Source organism: Ooceraea biroi, chromosome 1 (assembly GCF_003672135.1).
Source record: "Ooceraea biroi isolate clonal line C1 chromosome 1, Obir_v5.4, whole genome shotgun sequence".
In the NCBI taxonomy this organism is placed as follows: Eukaryota; Metazoa; Arthropoda; class Insecta; order Hymenoptera; family Formicidae; genus Ooceraea; species Ooceraea biroi.
This window is the reverse complement of record NC_039506.1, coordinates 10,919,683-10,938,818: the sequence shown is the minus strand read 5'-3', so window position 1 is coordinate 10,938,818 and position 19,136 is coordinate 10,919,683. Positions and strand designations below refer to the sequence as shown.

At 32.8% G+C, this 19,136-nt stretch overlaps 2 protein-coding genes and 1 long non-coding RNA gene across 7 annotated transcripts; 1 reads left to right on the top strand and 2 right to left on the bottom strand.

The window, feature by feature from the left end:
- Positions 1-68: 68 nt before the first annotated feature.
- On the bottom strand, positions 69-4,153 carry LOC105284781 (odorant receptor 2a). Of its 2 annotated transcripts, XM_011348549.3 has the most exons (7): positions 4,105-4,153; positions 3,157-3,601; positions 1,804-2,083; positions 1,571-1,670; positions 766-876; positions 410-565; positions 69-329 (listed from the first exon to the last, which is right to left on the bottom strand). In XM_011348549.3, the coding sequence occupies exons 1-7, from the start codon at positions 4,108-4,110 to the stop codon at positions 279-281; spliced, it is 1,149 nt and encodes a 382-aa protein (XP_011346851.1). In that variant the 5' UTR covers positions 4,111-4,153; the 3' UTR covers positions 69-278. The 2 variants fall into 2 exon arrangements, with proteins under 2 accessions (XP_011346851.1, XP_011346850.1); XM_011348548.3 differs by having other exon boundaries at positions 69-565.
- Positions 4,154-4,616: 463 nt separating this feature from the next.
- LOC105284782 lies at positions 4,617-6,715 on the top strand. Of its 3 annotated transcripts, none has more exons than XR_003406854.1 (3): positions 4,617-4,718; positions 4,996-5,202; positions 6,054-6,397. It is a non-coding gene; the product is annotated as an uncharacterized LOC105284782 (long non-coding RNA). The 3 variants fall into 3 exon arrangements; XR_894925.1 differs by lacking the exon at positions 4,617-4,718 and adding an exon at positions 6,676-6,715 and having other exon boundaries at positions 4,847-5,202; positions 6,054-6,163; XR_002193682.1 differs by lacking the exon at positions 4,617-4,718 and having other exon boundaries at positions 4,847-5,202.
- Positions 6,716-7,905: 1,190 nt separating this feature from the next.
- On the bottom strand, positions 7,906-14,146 carry LOC105284784 (ras-like protein family member 10B). Of its 2 annotated transcripts, none has more exons than XM_011348551.3 (5): positions 13,954-14,146; positions 12,110-12,270; positions 11,190-11,426; positions 9,963-10,185; positions 7,906-9,745 (listed from the first exon to the last, which is right to left on the bottom strand). In XM_011348551.3, the coding sequence occupies exons 1-4, from the start codon at positions 14,024-14,026 to the stop codon at positions 9,997-9,999; spliced, it is 660 nt and encodes a 219-aa protein (XP_011346853.1). In that variant the 5' UTR covers positions 14,027-14,146; the 3' UTR covers positions 7,906-9,745; positions 9,963-9,996. The 2 variants fall into 2 exon arrangements, with proteins under 2 accessions (XP_011346853.1, XP_011346852.1); XM_011348550.3 differs by having other exon boundaries at positions 9,963-10,166; positions 13,954-14,135.
- Between the last annotated feature and the right edge of the window lie 4,990 nt (positions 14,147-19,136).

Genomic DNA, 19,136 nt, shown 5'->3' with positions numbered 1-19,136 from the left:
TTTAAGTTTCATTTTAGCCTTATTTTTAATAATAATATGATTTTCAATATAATATTTTAGTACTTTAATTTTTTGCTTTATACTTTTCTATATGTTTAATCATTATATGTAGTTATAATATTAAAACCTTTTATAATTTGAGGTTTTTAGTTACCATATCTCTATAAAAGGTGTGATTTATATACTAAATAATAGTTAAATATTTTTTTGTTTATTTAATTTTTACTTTTTATAAATAGATATCGGTAGAATATTTTATATGGAAATGGTACAAAATGTTACAATATTTTCCGTAGTAGGGACATATATGCCATTGACGTTTTTACTATCTGCAAGAAAATATCTAGAATAATAACAGGATAATAAAAAGAAACATGCACAAGAAGTAAAATCCACTAATGAAACTTACGTTTGTAAATGTACTTAATGATAATATGCAGAATTTCCCAGCAGTCAACGTCAACGGTTTCTCAGCTCGAGTCATACAAATACTGATTAATCTTGTATGTTGTGGTGGATTTTTATACCATTTAATATTATAAAATGCATCCTGTAGTCCGGAACTCTGTGAACACAATGTGTGAATTTTTATTATGTTTAAATACAAATTAATTAATTACGATTTTAAACTTCTCATTCTCATTTGAACAGCATCAACAGAAATTAATTTAGACACTTTAGAGAATATGATTTACCATAAATTTCTTAATTTTATCGAGATAAGTTATAAATTATGTTATTTACATATTTATGTAACATAGTTACCTCAGTGATTAGACAATCTCCTATATAACAATATCCAAAAATTGTCATAAACACGCAGCTTGTATACAACAGAAAAACTATAAAGTTAGTGTTATCGCCGAATTCCGAGTTCTAAAATATAATTAGATTTTCACTGTACTGCAAATATATTTTTTACAAAAAACTAATATGTACAGCATATAGAAAAGTACCATTAAAGGGATCCTGGAGTCGTCTGTTTTACCATGAACTTTATTGTATTGTTATTGTTGTTTGGTTGCATAGAACAACAAATCCTTTTCCCACAATTACAATACACACAAAAATGCTTGTCAATGGACTGGACTTTATGTTAAAAACAAAAAATTTCAAAAATAACAATTTTATTACCGATTTGTGGCTTACCTCGTATGATATATAAGTTTGTACGTACAAAATGAATAGTTATTGACAAAGAGACAAAAGGAAAGAATATAAGGAAATTTTTAAAAGATACTTCAGAAGTGTAAAAAAGATGGAGTGCAATAAAAATTTTGAGCATATGTGCATCTCTGAAATCGTGACCAAGTGTAAAACAGAGTACAAAATTAGTTCCTTGATATCGTGCAAAAGGATTTTTCATTCTGCGCAACCAATGAAAAGATCTATTTAAAAAAATCACTCATTCCGTCAGTAATACAGACGACTCTAGGATCCCCTTAAAACACAACATTTCTTAAGGAAGTAATAACTGTGTTTCTTATTTGAGGTTTTTTATTAATTATATTAATTTTTTATTACATATAATTCTAATAAATCCTTTCTAACTTCAAATCATGAAACTTACCGCCAGCATGTTTAACGAAGTCAAACAAAGTATAAATACTGTGCCCACAATTTGTTGAAGGAATATGTAGTTGAAATTATTCTCCAAAATTTCTGCTAATCTAGAACATTAGTATCTTTAAAATGTAGTAATCATTCCCAACATTCAGTTAAATTATTCAAAAATACCGTATATGTATATTATATTGACATTACTTACCGACAAAACGGCAAATGAAATATTAATAGACTTACGTTATTAAATGTTGATGCCTTAATACGATGTTGGTGAAATTGCGACGATAATTCTTGTGATTTTTCAACAAATTGTTGACTTTGCACGTTAAAGCGGCAAATTGGCCGCAAACGTGAAGAATCATGCTAAGTAGATAGGCGTCCGCACCAGCGTAACCGCATATAATAATGGGCACCATAAGCGTCAGGTAAATACAAACGCAAGTATAGCTGGTTGTATCCTTGATCTCGAAGAAGTAAGCCGGATATGGTAATTCATACGAGTAATTACCGGACATAACTACATACATCATGTTAAATTTAGTTACACAGTCTTTGAGTTATGTTTAATGCGTTTATCCAATGGATCCTGTTCTCATGAAACACGCACAATCAATGTTGTTGGGTCATATTAATACTTTAAATGTTTTCTGCGATTTTTTATAACACGAAAAATAAAACTTTTGATTCTTCTTATTGTTTCATAAATTTCTTATATTGTTTTATAATCCGCAAAACATTGACATGTAATTGAAAATTTTTTTTATGTTAAGAATTATCTTTGTGATATCATAATTATAGTTAAATAGTTCATTTTGTTATTTGGTAAAAGCTCTTTAGATACATGACACGCAGATTGCAAGTGGCTAGCTTCCCTACCACTTGCAATCTGCAATGGTTTTCTATGGTACAATAAAATCCATAGTATCAGGATACGTAAAGTACATAATATTATATATATTATACATATATATATAAAGTTTTTTAAAATATTATATATATATGTATGTAAAATATGTAATTATATAATATTTAATATTTTATTACCATATTTTATCACTTATGTGCTGTAATAGATGCAGTTAATTTGATAAAATTGATAATTGTTTCAATTTGATAACAGTCCACTAAAGGGGAATGAAAGTGCATTGAGGAAAAGGAAGAAAAGAAAAAAGAAAAAAGAAAGAAATAGAAAGAAGAAGAAAGAAAGAAAGAAATCAAGTCAATCAAACGTTCCACTTTTGCTTAAGTAATTAATAATTATAAAAATAAATATATGATATAAATGATAAATATAATTTTCCTTAAGTTTTTAAATCATTTTTAAACTTTTGTATTTAAATAGTTACTACTATTTGATTTGACTTCCGGGTAGGAACCGCGTTTATCGTCACATTGGTCCCGACATTTCGTGAACATTTTAGTCCACTTCATCATATATTAATAAGTATCCGGTTACTTTTCTTTCTGATGATGACAAAAGATGCGGCTCCGGCGGAAGTCAAACATTTCCATCAGTTTTATTATTAAGTTTTATGTTTTTTAAAAAAAATATATCAAACTTTGAATTTTGTACATATATATCGTACTTACATTGCCTCCAATTTGCAATAAACATTCTTAGATAATAGGATATAGCTGTAATTATTGTCGTCCCCATCGAAACCTTTGTAAATACTAACGCGATTTCGTTATAACGCAAATATGCCATTGTTTCTTGTACACTGCTATAAGTATTTATCGAAAAATCATCTTTAATAGCTTTCACAAATTTGGCCATTATTCCGCAGCTCCGTCTCAATATAATCATTTTTCCCAGTATCATTGATAACAAGATGTTATCTGTTAAATTGTCAACAATGTTTCCCAGGTGTCCAAACTGTTTGATTAAGTGACGCACTGCCATAGTATAATAAATTAACATATAGACAGTGAAGAATATATATAAAAAGTCATTCACTTTGGACGGCCACAAGCCCAAAAATTTCAAAGGCCAGCTGTTCCAAGTTATTATGTTTGACGCACGATTAAATTTCGCCTGAAAATAAAAAAAAATGTTAGTTTTGTTTAAATACAATACGGTGAATACATATATTTATTAAAAATTAAGTTTGAAAAGATTTTTACATTTTACACATAAAGAGTATCTATGTAACTCTTAATTTACATATTTGTTTGTTAATTATCTGTTATTACTAAACAAATGTCATTAAACTTAACACAAATATTTAATAAAATGCTGTAACTATCGATATTATTCGTTTACGTTAGAATTACGTTTTTAATTTTTTTTTAATTGATAGATATTAGATATAGATATTAGATAGATAGTTAGATATATGTGTGTAAACGTTTGAAGAGTCAAATGTTCGTAACAAATGTTCGCTTTGAAGAAAATTGATATTAAAATATCAAGTTTGATTGTTATCTCAGTTAATATCATGTCTATTATAATTAATTATTAATAATATTGTTTTTACATTACCTACACACTATATTGTTAATAATTAGACATCGAGATAAAAATTTTAATTTCTGTACCTGCATAGCTCACTCGATTTCAACACCAGTCGGGAGCGTACAGCAGACTGATCGTAAACGCATCGTACCTACTTCGAAGTAAACTTTGTCCATTAATGAACAAAGAAAAAAAAACGTCCGATCGCATTAAAAAGAAAATAGATGTCGTCAATTTTCTTGCAAGATTAATAAACCGGTCGCGCATTTTTTCGTTGTTTCTCCGAATACGACATCACAAGTAAGGAACCATATAAGTGTTCGCCGAAAATATCGCAGACACGCCATAATATAATTATAGCTTTTCTTTAATATTCTCTTCTTTCGCTCATGTTTCATGCGCTCTTTTGCCTGTTTTGACATGCAATAATGTCGTTTTACAGACATTTAGCGTTCGCCAGATGTTACTTTCGCGAAAAAGAAAAAAAGGAATTAGAAGGGAAACGTTTTTGCGCCATACATATTGTAAAGAGCTGCGCAGTGTCTAGATACTTATTCTTAGCATTTAGAAACACAGTATCCAATGCGCAGTTACTTGACAATCATTATTAAAAGTGCTAGACTAGAATGCGCGTGCGTTCATATACAATAAATAAATTAATTTTCAAAATTATATAAAATATAATTTATATTAAAAAGTATATAAAGCATATATATTAATTACTAATAATAAGCATTTTTAAACATTATATAAATTAATGACATTACAAATAAATGATACTACATATAAATATTATTTTTTTAATTGTGTACAGATTGTGTATTACCAATTATAAATTTTATTCGTTTAACCATCAAAGTAATTTTCCTTTTTCCAGTTTTAATTACATTTGCATATTGTGCTACCTGAAACATAATACTACGAAAAATAAAGTACTGATGATGCCAGTGATGCCAGCAATTACTATGTTTCAGTGAATTCAGTCGAATTTATGGAAAACTGAATGAAACCAATAACCATACGAGTATGGAGTTTTTTTGGGACAATACGCTGTCCCATGATTGCATGAGCTACACGTTCAACGCCATAATAGCCATCATTCTGCTGTGGCAACTCCAGACGATCATGTACCTCAGCCTATACATGTGATTGTCAATTACTTTGTTCCATCATGTTCCATGGTAATGTACACTACAATGTATTTCTATAATACTAATTGAGATGTGTTTGCAACTGTGTATTAAACAATTAAATGCTAAAGATTATAACAACTGATAGAATTGTATACTGTATGTGATGTACTGTTTGCAATGTTTTGCATCAGGCTATTTGCGGGAAAAAAAGATGGAAAAGAATGTATTGGATTCAAAGAGTAATACAATTTATGATTTTGGGGGAAAATATTGTCTTGCTTAATTAATCCAAATGATGGATTAAAAAATTAATAGTTATTCGCTTTAATACATACATGTGCATAATTAAATTGAAATTGTCAGCTTAGAATTTTATGTTATTTAAGTACCTTGATATTAATTATTAGCGCTTTTATTTATAAAAATTTATTACTTTTTTTCAATATTGCAATAAATTTGTATCTAGATCATGTAATCTAAATAAGAGAAAAAGTGCTAGAAATATGAATATCATCAATTTGATGTTGTCGATGTGTATAGTTGACATTGTAGTCATCGAATTTATATCAATATCATAGTTGTAGTCATTATCGTAGCAGTTTCCTCATAGTTGGCTGTACTCACAAAAATTCGCAATTGCATTTTTACTTTCATTTGCATAATATATGTATATCTGCACCAATCGTATCAAACGTGTTGAACGAACAAGTAAATCGTTTATAAATGTTTGCAAAAAATGACGTTAATAGAAAAAAACATTAATATTGAAAATGTATTTATGTACTTGTCAAGATTTCAATTCGTCTGCTAGATTCTTTTTTCTGTTTAGTCCAAAAGCAGCTTTCGCTTTTATTTCGATTCGGCCAGTTTTACTTTGGGATGATAATCGTAATTTTCAGGATTATTGGTGGTGCTGAGTGACATCTTTGAACAATTCTTCGAAAGGATTTTTATGGTATAACAAACTGGTGTTGCGATGGCTGAGAATCTTCTTGACACAGCTGCGAAGGTAAGCAATGAGTCAATTTAATGATAATGAGCATCATACTAATAATTATAATAATGTAAAGCAGTACTTTCTACTTTAAACAATATATTTGGAATATTTTTTATTTGACTGTGTAAATACATAGAAATAATTTTATTAATTCAAGTCTTTACACTTGCAGTTAGTTAATAATACACAATATATTTTTTTATTTTTAACATACTTATATGTTATATCGCAAAATCAAACAAAAAAGGGAGAGTTAAAGACAGATTATCAAGAGACACGGTAGTGTCTCGCGCCAAGTATACGCGCAGCGAGACCGCACCGTGACTCTTTTACGCGAAGCGATGCTTTCGCAGACACCCAGATTATTAGATCTCAATAACCGCTGAACGGATTAAGTTCAGAGTAGGCTCAATGGATAGCTTGGGGTCGAATTATGTAATAAAAGTGTTTTCATTTTTCTTCTACGTGCCCTACGAGCGGAGATATGGCGATGCAAAGTCTGAAATTGGAAAATTTCATTTAAGAAACGTCGTCGTCATCATCATCAAATGTACAGTCCGTTCTTTTTCGTCGAGATGGCAGCAGCTCCGTTTATACCGACCGGCGGAGATGCTGTTGGTATATCTGTGTGACTCACACATAACGATCATATGTAGAGACTCTACTTTAGAATTGAGATATCGAGAATCTGATTGCGCTGACTTTTTGACATTCGTTTGTAGTTTCGTTTTGTTTGTAGTCGAACTGTTCAAAAGGTATTAATTAACATTTGTTTAAATAAAAAATAGCTAACTTTGCCATTTGTTAAGATATCGATATAATTAAAAAATTTAAATAGTAAAATATTTAGAATATTTATTATATAGCTTATAATTGAGAATATTCACTCTTAATTCACTCTTCGTCTCTTTTTTATATGCCCTTTATAAAAACACAAAGGTGCAATCGAGCCTAAATTTTAAGTTTTATGCCTTAAAATCTCATTGTACATTATTGTTACAAAAGAACGCTATCGCAAAGTGAAAGATGTTCCATGGGTATTGTCAAAAGTAATTGCTTCAAGAGAATTGTCAAAATCAAATATCGCGGCAAAATATTGCTTGGGGTTTGCATGGTTTACAAAATACAGATAATGTTTCGTGTTATGCAAATCCTCATATAGTATAAAAAAGAATATTTCACACTACAAAATGTGTGAAATCACAACAAAATTAACTTTTTTAAAAAAGGTACAAAAAAGCGCCAAGTATACGCGCCCGAAGTTCTTTCAAAAAAGAACTTTACAAAACTAATGATATCAACAAATTGCGCCAACTACAATGGGTATTTATGCAAACCAGAAAATCTATTACTTTTTATTATTACTCTTTGGCTGATATTCATTGTTGATTCTTATTTAAGACCATCCTAAGTACATTCATAAGATATTTGAATTGATACGAATAAATATTTTAATACATATACATATATAAATATGTCAATACAAATGTGTTTTTTGAAAATACTTGGCGCTGCTAAACCGAATAAAAAATTCTCTTAGTATTTATTTAATTTACTTAATTACTTAATTATTACAATTACGCAATTTTGCGTTTTTGCATTATACGTTTGTTTCTTTTTATAATTATGCATTAAATTAAAACTCTGTTAAATGTTATATATTATAAAATCAATTAAAGAATGTTTTTTCTTCTATGAATAATAAGATAATGTCTTGTACAGTACTTTTACTGCAGAAAAATCGATTCAAAGAATTTGTAATTAAAAACATTTTTAATAGGTTTAGAACATTCTAGATACAATTATTCAAAAACTATAATTGTACATGTATAATTGTACAATATAATTCCAGCAATAAACATACTACAATAAATAATTACAATAATACAATAATAATAATATTTTACAGATGGCCAAAAAATAACTATGTATATAATTATTTTATTATATATATATAAAGCAGATATTTTTGTAGTATTTGTATAAATGTTCAACCACAGTACGCGTTTGCGTATTACAAAATGTTTTCGGTGATTAATTCGCAATTGGCATACATGCGATTGAGCGAACGTTATACGTATTTTTCACGTGACTTGCATCGCGTGATTCAACGTGTATGATCGGGTGTGCTCAAATGTAACAATTAAATAATAAACTGATAACACCGCTATAACAGTTATAGTGTTTCACATACGTAATAACGGCACGTGATGATTGTAACGATGATGCGTTATTAATAACGACGTCAACCCTTACTTCGGGATCTAAAATATAATACGTGCACGTTGCATTTGTCTTAGGATACATATAAACAGTAACAATATACTAATATAAATTACACTAGGTGTGTGTGCGCGCAAGTGTGTGTGTGCGTGTATATGTTTATAACATTTCATATTTTAACAACTACATTTTCCCCGTGATGAGCTTGATTAACATTAATTTATCGATTAACTCTTAACAATATAGTAAAATATGTATGTACGTATATATACTATTGCTTCGTCCTTTCCAAGTACCTCCTACAGCATCAATATTATTAGGCCGAATGTAGCACGAGGAAAAGATTGAGCTTCTTGAAAAGAACTTCGCGCTGCATTTTGCTATTCTCTCACCTAATATATACGATAATTTCGCTATCTTTCATGGTATCCAAACATCCTTCATGAGCACTTCATGATTTGTCAATTGTTTGTTTTTATACCGTTGGCACGATTTTTTCTTTCCAGAGAGTAAAAAAATCTTGAATTTTACTCGATAATTTGCTGGCGATTTAGAGTGTCGAAAATTAAATTCGTCAAAAAGCAGGTATCATAATTCGCAATTTGTATAAAATAAACATAATTTTTTCTCCGTACACGAGTATGAATGCGAAGAATCTTGAATTATAACTCGATAATTTACTGGCGATTTACAGAGTGTCGAAAATTAAATTCGTCAAAAAGCTATCATAATTCGCGATTTGTATAAAATAAACATAACTTTTTTCTCCGTACACAAGTACGAATGCGAAAGATGCGGTATCACAAGGAGATAGGTTCTTCACGCAACTTGTGTGGAGAAACTTTGCGAATTATTTACTTTTAGTTAGATTATAGAAATCGCTTCGATACATATGATTACCACAAGTTCACCGTAGGAAATCTCAATTATATTATTGTCGCTTATTTTTTTCAAAACCGCTCTCTTGCGCGTCTCACGCACGCATTTTTGGCTTACAATCTTAGAAAAAATCATCCACGTGATTTCTATCGCTCACGACTTTACATCGGTTGATCGCGATGCAGACGATGGAGGCTTCTCTGTTTCTGATTTCATTGCTTGAGACCGAACATACACAACATGCCATGTTGTATAAATCAGCGACGACTATCGGGTAACTTGTATTCATCTATTCGGAGAATCTCTACGTGATCCTCGTGAATTCGTCGCTCGTAGCAGGGAAAGCATTTATTGTTAGTCTCAATGTCAAAGAAGAATGCACTTCTCGCCGGTATCGTGTGGGAGGGATCGCATTGGTTGTAAAGCTGCGGGTGACGGCGAAGCTGGTCTTCCCTCTATTGCTTGAATGCTTTTCATCAGTTCTCGAAATACCTGTCAATTATTAAAAAGAGAACATGTATGTATAAATATATTTTTTTTATATAATTAATAAAATATATTTTATATTTAATAAATTCTTCATATTTCTTAACTTATTTTTAATCTTAAGAGTTGAGATAAATCCTACTTTAACAAAGAGTGATACAGGATAATCGCTAATCAAATTGTTATTTAAGTTTCCAGCGATTGGGTGGAAGAAATGACGCACCTGCACCACGCGGCAGTTAAATCTGGCGCTGCACTCAACGTAACCGCATCTCCAATGTTTCCGAACAAGGTTTACGATGTCCCGATATCTGGTTCCTGAGGCGGCGGCCTGCGACAATTCGTCTTGCTTGTTCCCAACCACCAGCAACGGTACACCCCTCATGTCGCGCGCCTCGTAGATTTGTTCGCGCAATGTCCTGATGTACTGAACAAACGTTCCAGTCCAAGAAATGAGAAAATAAAAAGCTAAAGCAACGAGACTAATCGCGTCACTATGGGGAACGATATACAAAGTCTTGAATCGCAGCATTTTATAATTCGAAAAAAATTACAAGTCGCGGTCTTTCAATATTTTAACTGAATTCTACCTGAATTGTTTTACCTAACGTGGGAAGAAAAAAAACAGTAAGCAGATTTGCTGAACTAAAACAATTTTTAGCTGCATTACCAAATAAATTTGCTAATTCTGATTGCAACAATAGCCATTTTACCGAGATAAAAATGAGAATAATGGAGCACACAATGACGAAGATGCACCTCACGACGTTCATCTTTGATTGAACTGGAGGTATGATTAATTGTGGAACAGCGAACTGTTATATTGATGAACCAATTAGGAGTGACTCAAGCCTCCATTTCCAAGCGATTGGCAAAAATGGTAAAAAATAGATGGTATCTCGAACCACATATCTTATTTAGAAATTTTTCACACAGAAGAAGAAAGGCAGGAAATAGATTTGCTGAAGTAAAACAGTTTTCCAAATGCAAACGGTAAATATTTTAATCAAAATATCTGCCGTTGCGGTTGTGGAAATGTTGTTCGGGATACCCTTTTCCTTGCAATCGTTTACCGTTAGTCTCATATCATCATATCTTACGTACACAAAATTTTTATTCATCCTCAGCCTTCTTCGTACTTTTGATTTGCTGTCAATAAAATAGATTCAATCGCATTTACAGCAATCGACCTGCGCGAGCCGCGTTACGTTTTTGTTCCCGAGAGAAGCTTCCGTGCCCAATAAACAGCCGGATAATCAAAGTTTTGCGGCCGCAACTTTAACGCAACTTCAACGTCAGAAGTCAGAAGCAGAGGGTCTCTTGGTGACAGTTCTTACGAGTGGAAGAAAGATAAGCCGCGTTCACCAAGTTTCCGACAGCCTTCCGGAGTGAAGCCCCGTCTCGCGACTCGCGCGTGCATTTAGCTCATCAAATCCCAGTGGATACGTACTTGAAACGTGTCCTGATTGCTGAGATCAAACACCAGCACGTACGCAGTCGCGCTTCGCAGTCCGCAGTAACGGAAGTCCGTCCATTCCAGATGCGAGCTGACCGGGAAGTACGGTAAAGTCGGCAGATCGGTGATCTTCAATTCGTACAGCCGATCGGCGAGCACCACGCTGGGGTAGAAGGTTTCTCGTCTCTCGGTTGGTCTGTACTCCTCGGAGAACTCACTCCAGACAAATTGCTGGGAAGAAAAATCAAGAACCGATCACAAATGCGAAGGAAGTGCAATAAATTGATGATACATTTTTCCGAAGACGTGAATTCAAGCAATTCCGGCTGCTAAGAGAGACGTTTGACATTTTCGTCAGAAGCGAGCGGCTTCCTTAGGATATTCGTCGTGCCTTTTAATTTCCTCGGGATCGATAGTCATCGTCGTCGATAAGCAGAAACTACTATCGGAAATGAATAGAGCGCCCGTGCGACTCGTTTCCTCGCGATTTGTTCCCTTCCTAACTCTTTGAAACAAAGATTCCGATACTCTCGTCGATCGTACGAACTGCACGTACACGTGTTTTTACATTACGGTGTTTTCAAAGTCGCCCGTGCGCTTCCGTTCTCCATCAAACTAATAGAAAGTGCAAAGGAAATATTAAAAATGTCTATCTATATAAAAATAATAAAAATGCCTATTTATATAAAATATTAAATAATTTTATTTATATAAAAGATTAAAGTTTACTCCAATTTATTTCTTTTGTTCACCAAAATAATTTCCAAAAAGAATTGCGAATGTTGATACATTATATTTCCGTGTGTATTTTCATGTATTCGAAAGCTTAATTAATACGTAAACGGCATTTGCACACGCGAAGTAAGACGTTTAATTAACGTAATTACGTGCATATGCTTTATTAAAGGACTCACTCGGATTATACTTGTCTTTCCCACGCCGGGTGCACCTAGGAAGACAACTTTAACGCGATCTAATGTGTCCGCAGGACTATCCTCCTCTTTCGATCCGCTTTCGGCGCCTTCATAGATTATTGTGTTTCCGCCTCTCCTTTCCAAAAAATCGAGGTCCAGCTCTGCAGCAGAAATGGACAAGATTGTAACAATGAGCGAGCGTAATGTGTAACACGCGGTACAGCGAGGACTTGTTGCTCAGTATGCACGCTATCAAAGGACTATTGGCAATAACTTTGGGATCTGATTCTCGGAGCTAGAAATACAGCACGAAAATGGGTCGCGTTTTGATTAATTCCGCTATATATGTATCACAGCCTCTCTCGAATTATACGATCTCGATGAAATACCAAGGATACGTAACATCGTGGATTAATCGGAATTATTCCGCAGTCAAGAGTTGTACAAGAGACATATTAAAGGCATTCGGCGAATGCTATTCGCCTAATCAAGACTGTCAGTACAAGTTAAATCGGAAGCTCACTGGAATACATTAGAGATGCAAAATAGGTAAGGGAAGTGATCATTCAAGGACCAAGTTATTGTCAAGAATTAAAATTGATAAATACACCAACTAGGTAATCTTCCTCGTTAATATTTTCCATTTTGTCTTCTTTAGATTTAAGTTTTCAGTATAAGAAGTTTGCAAGAGAGAGAGAGAGAGAGAGAATACATGGAGCAATCTGATAGAGTGCGAATTAATTAATTAACACTATCTAGATGAGAATTCACTTTTGGGACGAACGGACGCAAAAGATGAGATTCAAATTTTGCACATCGGTCACGTTAAAATACCATCTTGCAAATCATACGAAAATCATAAGAACAATCCCGTAAAACAGTTCGCGAAAACGTATTCTAGATATTTGTTTTGCCGAGTTCGTATAGTAGTTTCTTCTCGGCTCTGTCTGAGTCTCCATAAAAATATATTATTTATGAAGAGAGAGAATATTTTTACACACGTGCGATCCGTGTCACTCATAAATCATAATATATTGTGTACCCTTCAAACAGTATTCGTTTGTCTTTGCGAATATTCCACGTCATAAAGTACTTTACGACGAATGAATGATGGAATGAACAGCGTTTCGCATCATCTATGATTGAAAGGATTTAATTACAAATATAATACAAAAGTAAAAAGCATAATAAATATATAATTGAAATTGTATACTACGTAAAGATTTTATGTAAATAAAATCAGAGATCTCGTGATTCATGAAATTTAAAATAAAATATCGTTGATACATATCTTCATCAATTTATCTTTTATAAATGTATAAATTTATTGGAACTTTGTAGAAATGGTGTATTGTATAAATATAACGGATTAATACGCTGTTATGGATGATTACATGAGATTTTATTTCACTGGAACGCGATGTATCAGTCCAAGCAGCGTAAATAAAAGCACCGACAGATGCAGTTCATAACGGAAATCAATCCTCGATTCGTAATTAATTAAATGGATTAATCAAAAGAGTTTTCTTATAACACAGCATGCCTTAAAAACACAAAACAGATTACTAATTTAAAATAGCTTACTAGATTTAAACTCATGAAAAAAATCTATTATAAATGTCTATTATAAAATAAATAAATTGATAAAGGATCTTTACGTTTCTAGATAAAATCAAGATTTACTTTTTTTTAAGTAATGTTCTCTATATCTTTGTAAATTAATGTACACCTATACGATGACAAAAAAATGAAAAATAAAAATAAATAAAAGCCTCTAATTGTGATATCTCATGCGTTCAATATGATCAAAACATTTCGTGCATTCACAAGCGAATCTGATTTACCCAAAAGCCGTTTATTCGCGTGTAAAATCGAACTCGACGTCGAAGTCTCGTTGTCTTTCAGCGAGTGATCCATGAGATTGAATTATAAGTAAAATATCGCGATCCTGGCAAATGATGAGTGTTCGCATCGCACCTATTGCCCCTTCTGCCCGTTCAGACAACCTTCGCGGTCGAAGTTCGCCGATCGACTGACGAGGAACTCCGCGATACTGTCCTTTCTAACCAGGGATCAACGACCATGTATATATGTATATATATGGGAAATTAAATCTTATTTATTATAAAAAATATAGAATGCAAGAAATTTATTATTTCAATCGCAATTATTAAATTATCAAATGATATCAAACAAGATGTATTATTTTAAGCTGTTTAATTTTATATAACGTTGTAATGTTAATGAAGAATTTCTTAAATAATAAATTTTAAAAATATACATATTTTTAACAATTTTCCTTAAATAAAGTTTATCAAGTTATTAAATATAAAGATTATTACATCGATGTATTATACAATAATTTCCAAGTTATTTTATACAAATTTCTCTCTCTCTTTCTCTCTATTAATTAATGTTAAAAATTACAAGATGAAAAGATCATTGTCAACGTATTAACCGGGCTAAGTGCAAGCTATTACGCTATAGTCCGAAAAGTGTCCCACCATCACCGTTATTTCATCAGCAGGATACCATAGCATAAAGGCTAATTCCGCAGATTCTCGCTTCGGAGCTTTTAATTAATTTAGCTCATGTTAATACACATATAACCAACATATAATACACACATACATTGATACTTCCGTTTACATACATCTTGATGTAATTGAATTTTTGTCGAAAACTGTCATGTACTTAATTTGCTAACGAATCGTGTGATACTCAAATTTTTAAGGGATCTATTGAGTAACATAAAAATGGGAAAAAATAAATCAACATAAAACAGATTGCACATATCTTGTTAATCCAAGATATATCGAAAGATCCTAGCGTATTCTATAAATAAATTATAACAGGCAAGATGTGAAATACACAGCAAGATTAATACTTACGATAATGCTTGTGCGGCGGGAGGCTTCGCCTCCTCCAGCCGCTCGCAGTTTTTGTACCTATGGTTATCGGTGATTCGTAGCAAATTTCTCACAAGTTACGCTGTCGCGGATTGTGGTACGTTATTTCGTTGCTTGAGCCTTCCGGTAATGAAACGTTTAATCTCACTATGTAGAAGGTGATCGTCGATTGTCCATGACACTCTCAACACTCGATTATATTTTTTAGTTCATGCTTTTCTCACTTTCAACAATTATAATTAGATACATACTTATTATAACTAAATGAGGATGAATGATCTTCCTCAATAAAAATGATCTCACTTTACTTTTTGAGATCGAAATGCAAAAGCTGTTCAATCTCGCTAATCAGTTTACAAATGAAAGGATTTCTTGACTCATTGTCCATCGAGCGCCTCTTTTGCTCCACTAATTAAAGAGCAATTCCGGGCACACGTTCAATCTCGTCTCTTCCTCATATCCTCTCAATTTACAACGTTCCCTATGGGAGATGCCTATTACAGTTTATTACTTTACGAAGATTGATGCATCAGTTACGTAACTCGTTCCATCTCGCATGCATCGCTCTTCTCGCTGTCCAATGATATAATCGAACAATCGATCACGCCGTTCAACGCGTGATACATTTTTAGTTTGATAAACCAATGTCTGTATCAGGGCTTGAGACTGATATAATTTCAATGAGCTTAATGTTCGATGAGCAGGCATAGAAATGTATTCTGATTCGTCGTCGCGAATAAAACGCGTTCTTCTCACGCATTATATCGAGAAATCATCGAAATACAATCGAAATTCAATCGATCTCCACTTGTAAAACGTACTTGAGAATTTGAAATCATGCTTTGTTAATTGAGCGCACAATGATCGATCGATCATCGTTCTTCGATCAGTTCAATTTCTTCAAATCTCCGATTGCGCACGCCTGGACCGTCTGGATCCAATCCACTCGTTGCACTCGCGATCAGACGCGGCGAACGCGCGTGTCTCAGGGAGCACCGTGGCATCTTTCCGTTGTCTCATCGTTTTATCGAGTTTTCCAGCCGATATTTACGACAATAAGACAACAGCACGAAGTAGATATGCCCGCGACGCGTCAGACTCGCTGCACGCGCCAGTATTGCTTTCCGTGTGTATTGCTTCTCGGGGGGGACGAGGGATGCTGCAACGGCGCAGGGATGACTGTCATCATCGACGATCGTCAGTAAAGTCTCACATGCCCGATTCCGAGGCTCTTCAGTCTCGTGCTGAATGGAAAGCGCGGTCGATTCTGCCTGGACAATCGGGGCATCCTTCTCGACGACGGCGGCGTATCTCCCAGAATCCCATCTGGACCGCAAAAGATCCTGACTTAGGTTGGATACACTCGACTCGGCTGACAACGGCGACGAAGAGGACGATCCTCGATTACGCGATCGTGAGACGACACGCGTCTCCGCAGGCGTGTCTCTGTCACGAAACGACGGCACCACGAGATTTCGGTACAGGCAGCATCGCGGGAGCACGCACGAGGTAGAGGCGTTTCAGGCACCACAGCATAGTCATCCCCCGGACGATCGAAACTACCCCTAGAAACCCCGTTGGAGATGCTGGCGGTCTGCGCCTGCGTGCGCCTCCATACCGCCGCGACGAAGCGGCCACGCGCCAATTTTTCACTCGATTTGCCTTAAACTCAATGGACAATGAACCAGGGAGCACTTTTATTTAACTCTTATGTGAGTAACGAGGTAGCCGGGTAACTTGTGTTTTTAAACTAAAAATGTTTTATGTTCTAATCATTGTACTAGGCAGCTGAAACGCCTAATGCGTTTCAAATAGAATAGAACACTTTCCTCAAATTACAGTATTACTTGATTTAAAACAAATTAATCATAAATATAAATTGAATAAAGATAATATAAAAAAAGATAGTATCAATGTTAATAACATTGCAATTACTAAAGATTTAATTGGTGATCAACAAGATATGAAAAGGAAAATAAATTGTCATAATCATAGAGATAGTAATAAAGAGGAAAATACGAATTAATGAAATAAGTCAGAAAACGTTTTATTGCGTACGACAGGTGTTATTAGTTTACGAACAAATAAAAAGAGAATTCTTAACAAAAAATATTATGAATTACATAGAAATGATTTATTAACAAGAAAAAAAAGTTATTATGGAAAACAGAAATGACATAAAGAAATGAACTAAGGAATATTATGAAAAACATAGAAATAATATAAAGAAACGGAATAAGGAATATTATGAAAAACACATAAAACATTTTAAAAAATCAAAAGAAGAATATTATAGATTACATAAAAATAGTGTGCTATTAAATAAAAAAAATTACTATAAAAATAAATTACGGAAAGGATTAAAAAATAATCATACATTTAATAAGAATATTATGTTGAAATATAATAAAGAAAGGTGTATCAGAAATATATCAAAGCTTCTTAGAATGGCATCGTTGTTTGAAAATAGATTGGAGGCTGAACGTATAGTAAAATGGTGCTTTTATATAAGAAAGGTTTATATTCTACAAATAAAAAGAATCTATATATATATATAAGCCAATATTTAATAAATGTAAACAAAAAATTGAAGTTTGTCTGACACGTGCAACGGAATGTCCTTCATTAAAATTTATAGATTATGTAAATATGTTTTGTGGGCAAGCTAAACATACAGCTTCTTCGGAATTATATTTTGCAGAAACTGCCTATCGTGTATATAATGTTTCTAAACCTATTGTAATGGATTCCGAAGGCAAAGCAATTAACATTTTACCTTTAATAGAATCAAAACATAAAACCAGAAAAGCATGGCGCTGCAGTTTTCTTTGTAAAATAGAAGAGATTATTATAAATGATTTAAAGTGCTGCTTTCAAGAATTTTCAAAGTGCACATTAAAGACTTTTCGTAATAAATTTTTATGTTATCATACTTGTTACAATCGGATACATCAAGATAAACTAGGTCATTCCTATGGCTGTTATATTGATTATAAAGTATGTAGATCATGGTTTTTACCTATTGAGATAGTATCTCCTCATTATCCGATGATACTAAATATTAAAAGATTAATATATGATTTGATCAATCTTAATAAAAAATTTAATAAATTAAACAAAGCATTAAACGATGTTGATATAAACAGACTCCGAGATATTTCAATTGAGGCTCAACAGAAAGCAACGACTGTATCATCACAAGTTATTGCGGAAATTAAATGAGGATGAAATTCAGTCCCAATATAATTTGGCCTTTAACGCACTTACGAAACGATCAATGGATGTTCCATGTCGTCATGTGATAAGAAAGTATGCATGGAAAACATTTGGATAAAATACTCAAACTGAATTGCTTCGAGGTACTTGGCTAGTTAACTATTGATTTCATATTTAGTTTTGATTTTTATAAATAGCATTTTAAACTTTTTGTTGCGTACAAGGTGAGATTTTTTATGTACTTGGCGTACTTTTTTCACCTTTATAAGGTTTTTTTAATGTATGATATATCTTTAAGGAGGTTCAGGTGCTTCAAAAAAATGCAGCCAACCTCATGAAATTTTAATATATTGTTCTGCAATGCAAAATAGAATTATGTGAATTTTTTTGGAATTTTTCATAGCCTCGTTTTGAAAAAAATCGACTCAAAAGATTTTCCTTTTTTCATAGGTTTTTATGGGTAATGACATAGTACACAACTTCAGAATGAAATAATGCAAGAAAAAATGCAAATGACAAAGAAAAAAAAAGTGCACATTTACCTTAATAATTTACAAATAAATGAGAGAAAAAAGGAGGTAGATTATCGCATATTTCGTAGAGAAATTAATTATTAAAAATGAAATTGCCTGATTTTTCGTCTACTGAGAAACTGGAAACTAACAAATGTGGCAACAGCGCAATCGAGTATACACTCATATTTTTTTTTACTCACAAACTGTCCTTTCCATCTATATTGTTTATCTGTCATTTTTGTGGTTAACACTTGAATTTTGCGGTGAACGCTAATGCGCTGTTGTCAAGTCAGCATAGAATCCTATCACGTCCCACTACTCCCCCCGATGAAGCACCCGAACCTCCTTAAAATGTACATACACGTGTATAAATCTTCAGTGTATAAA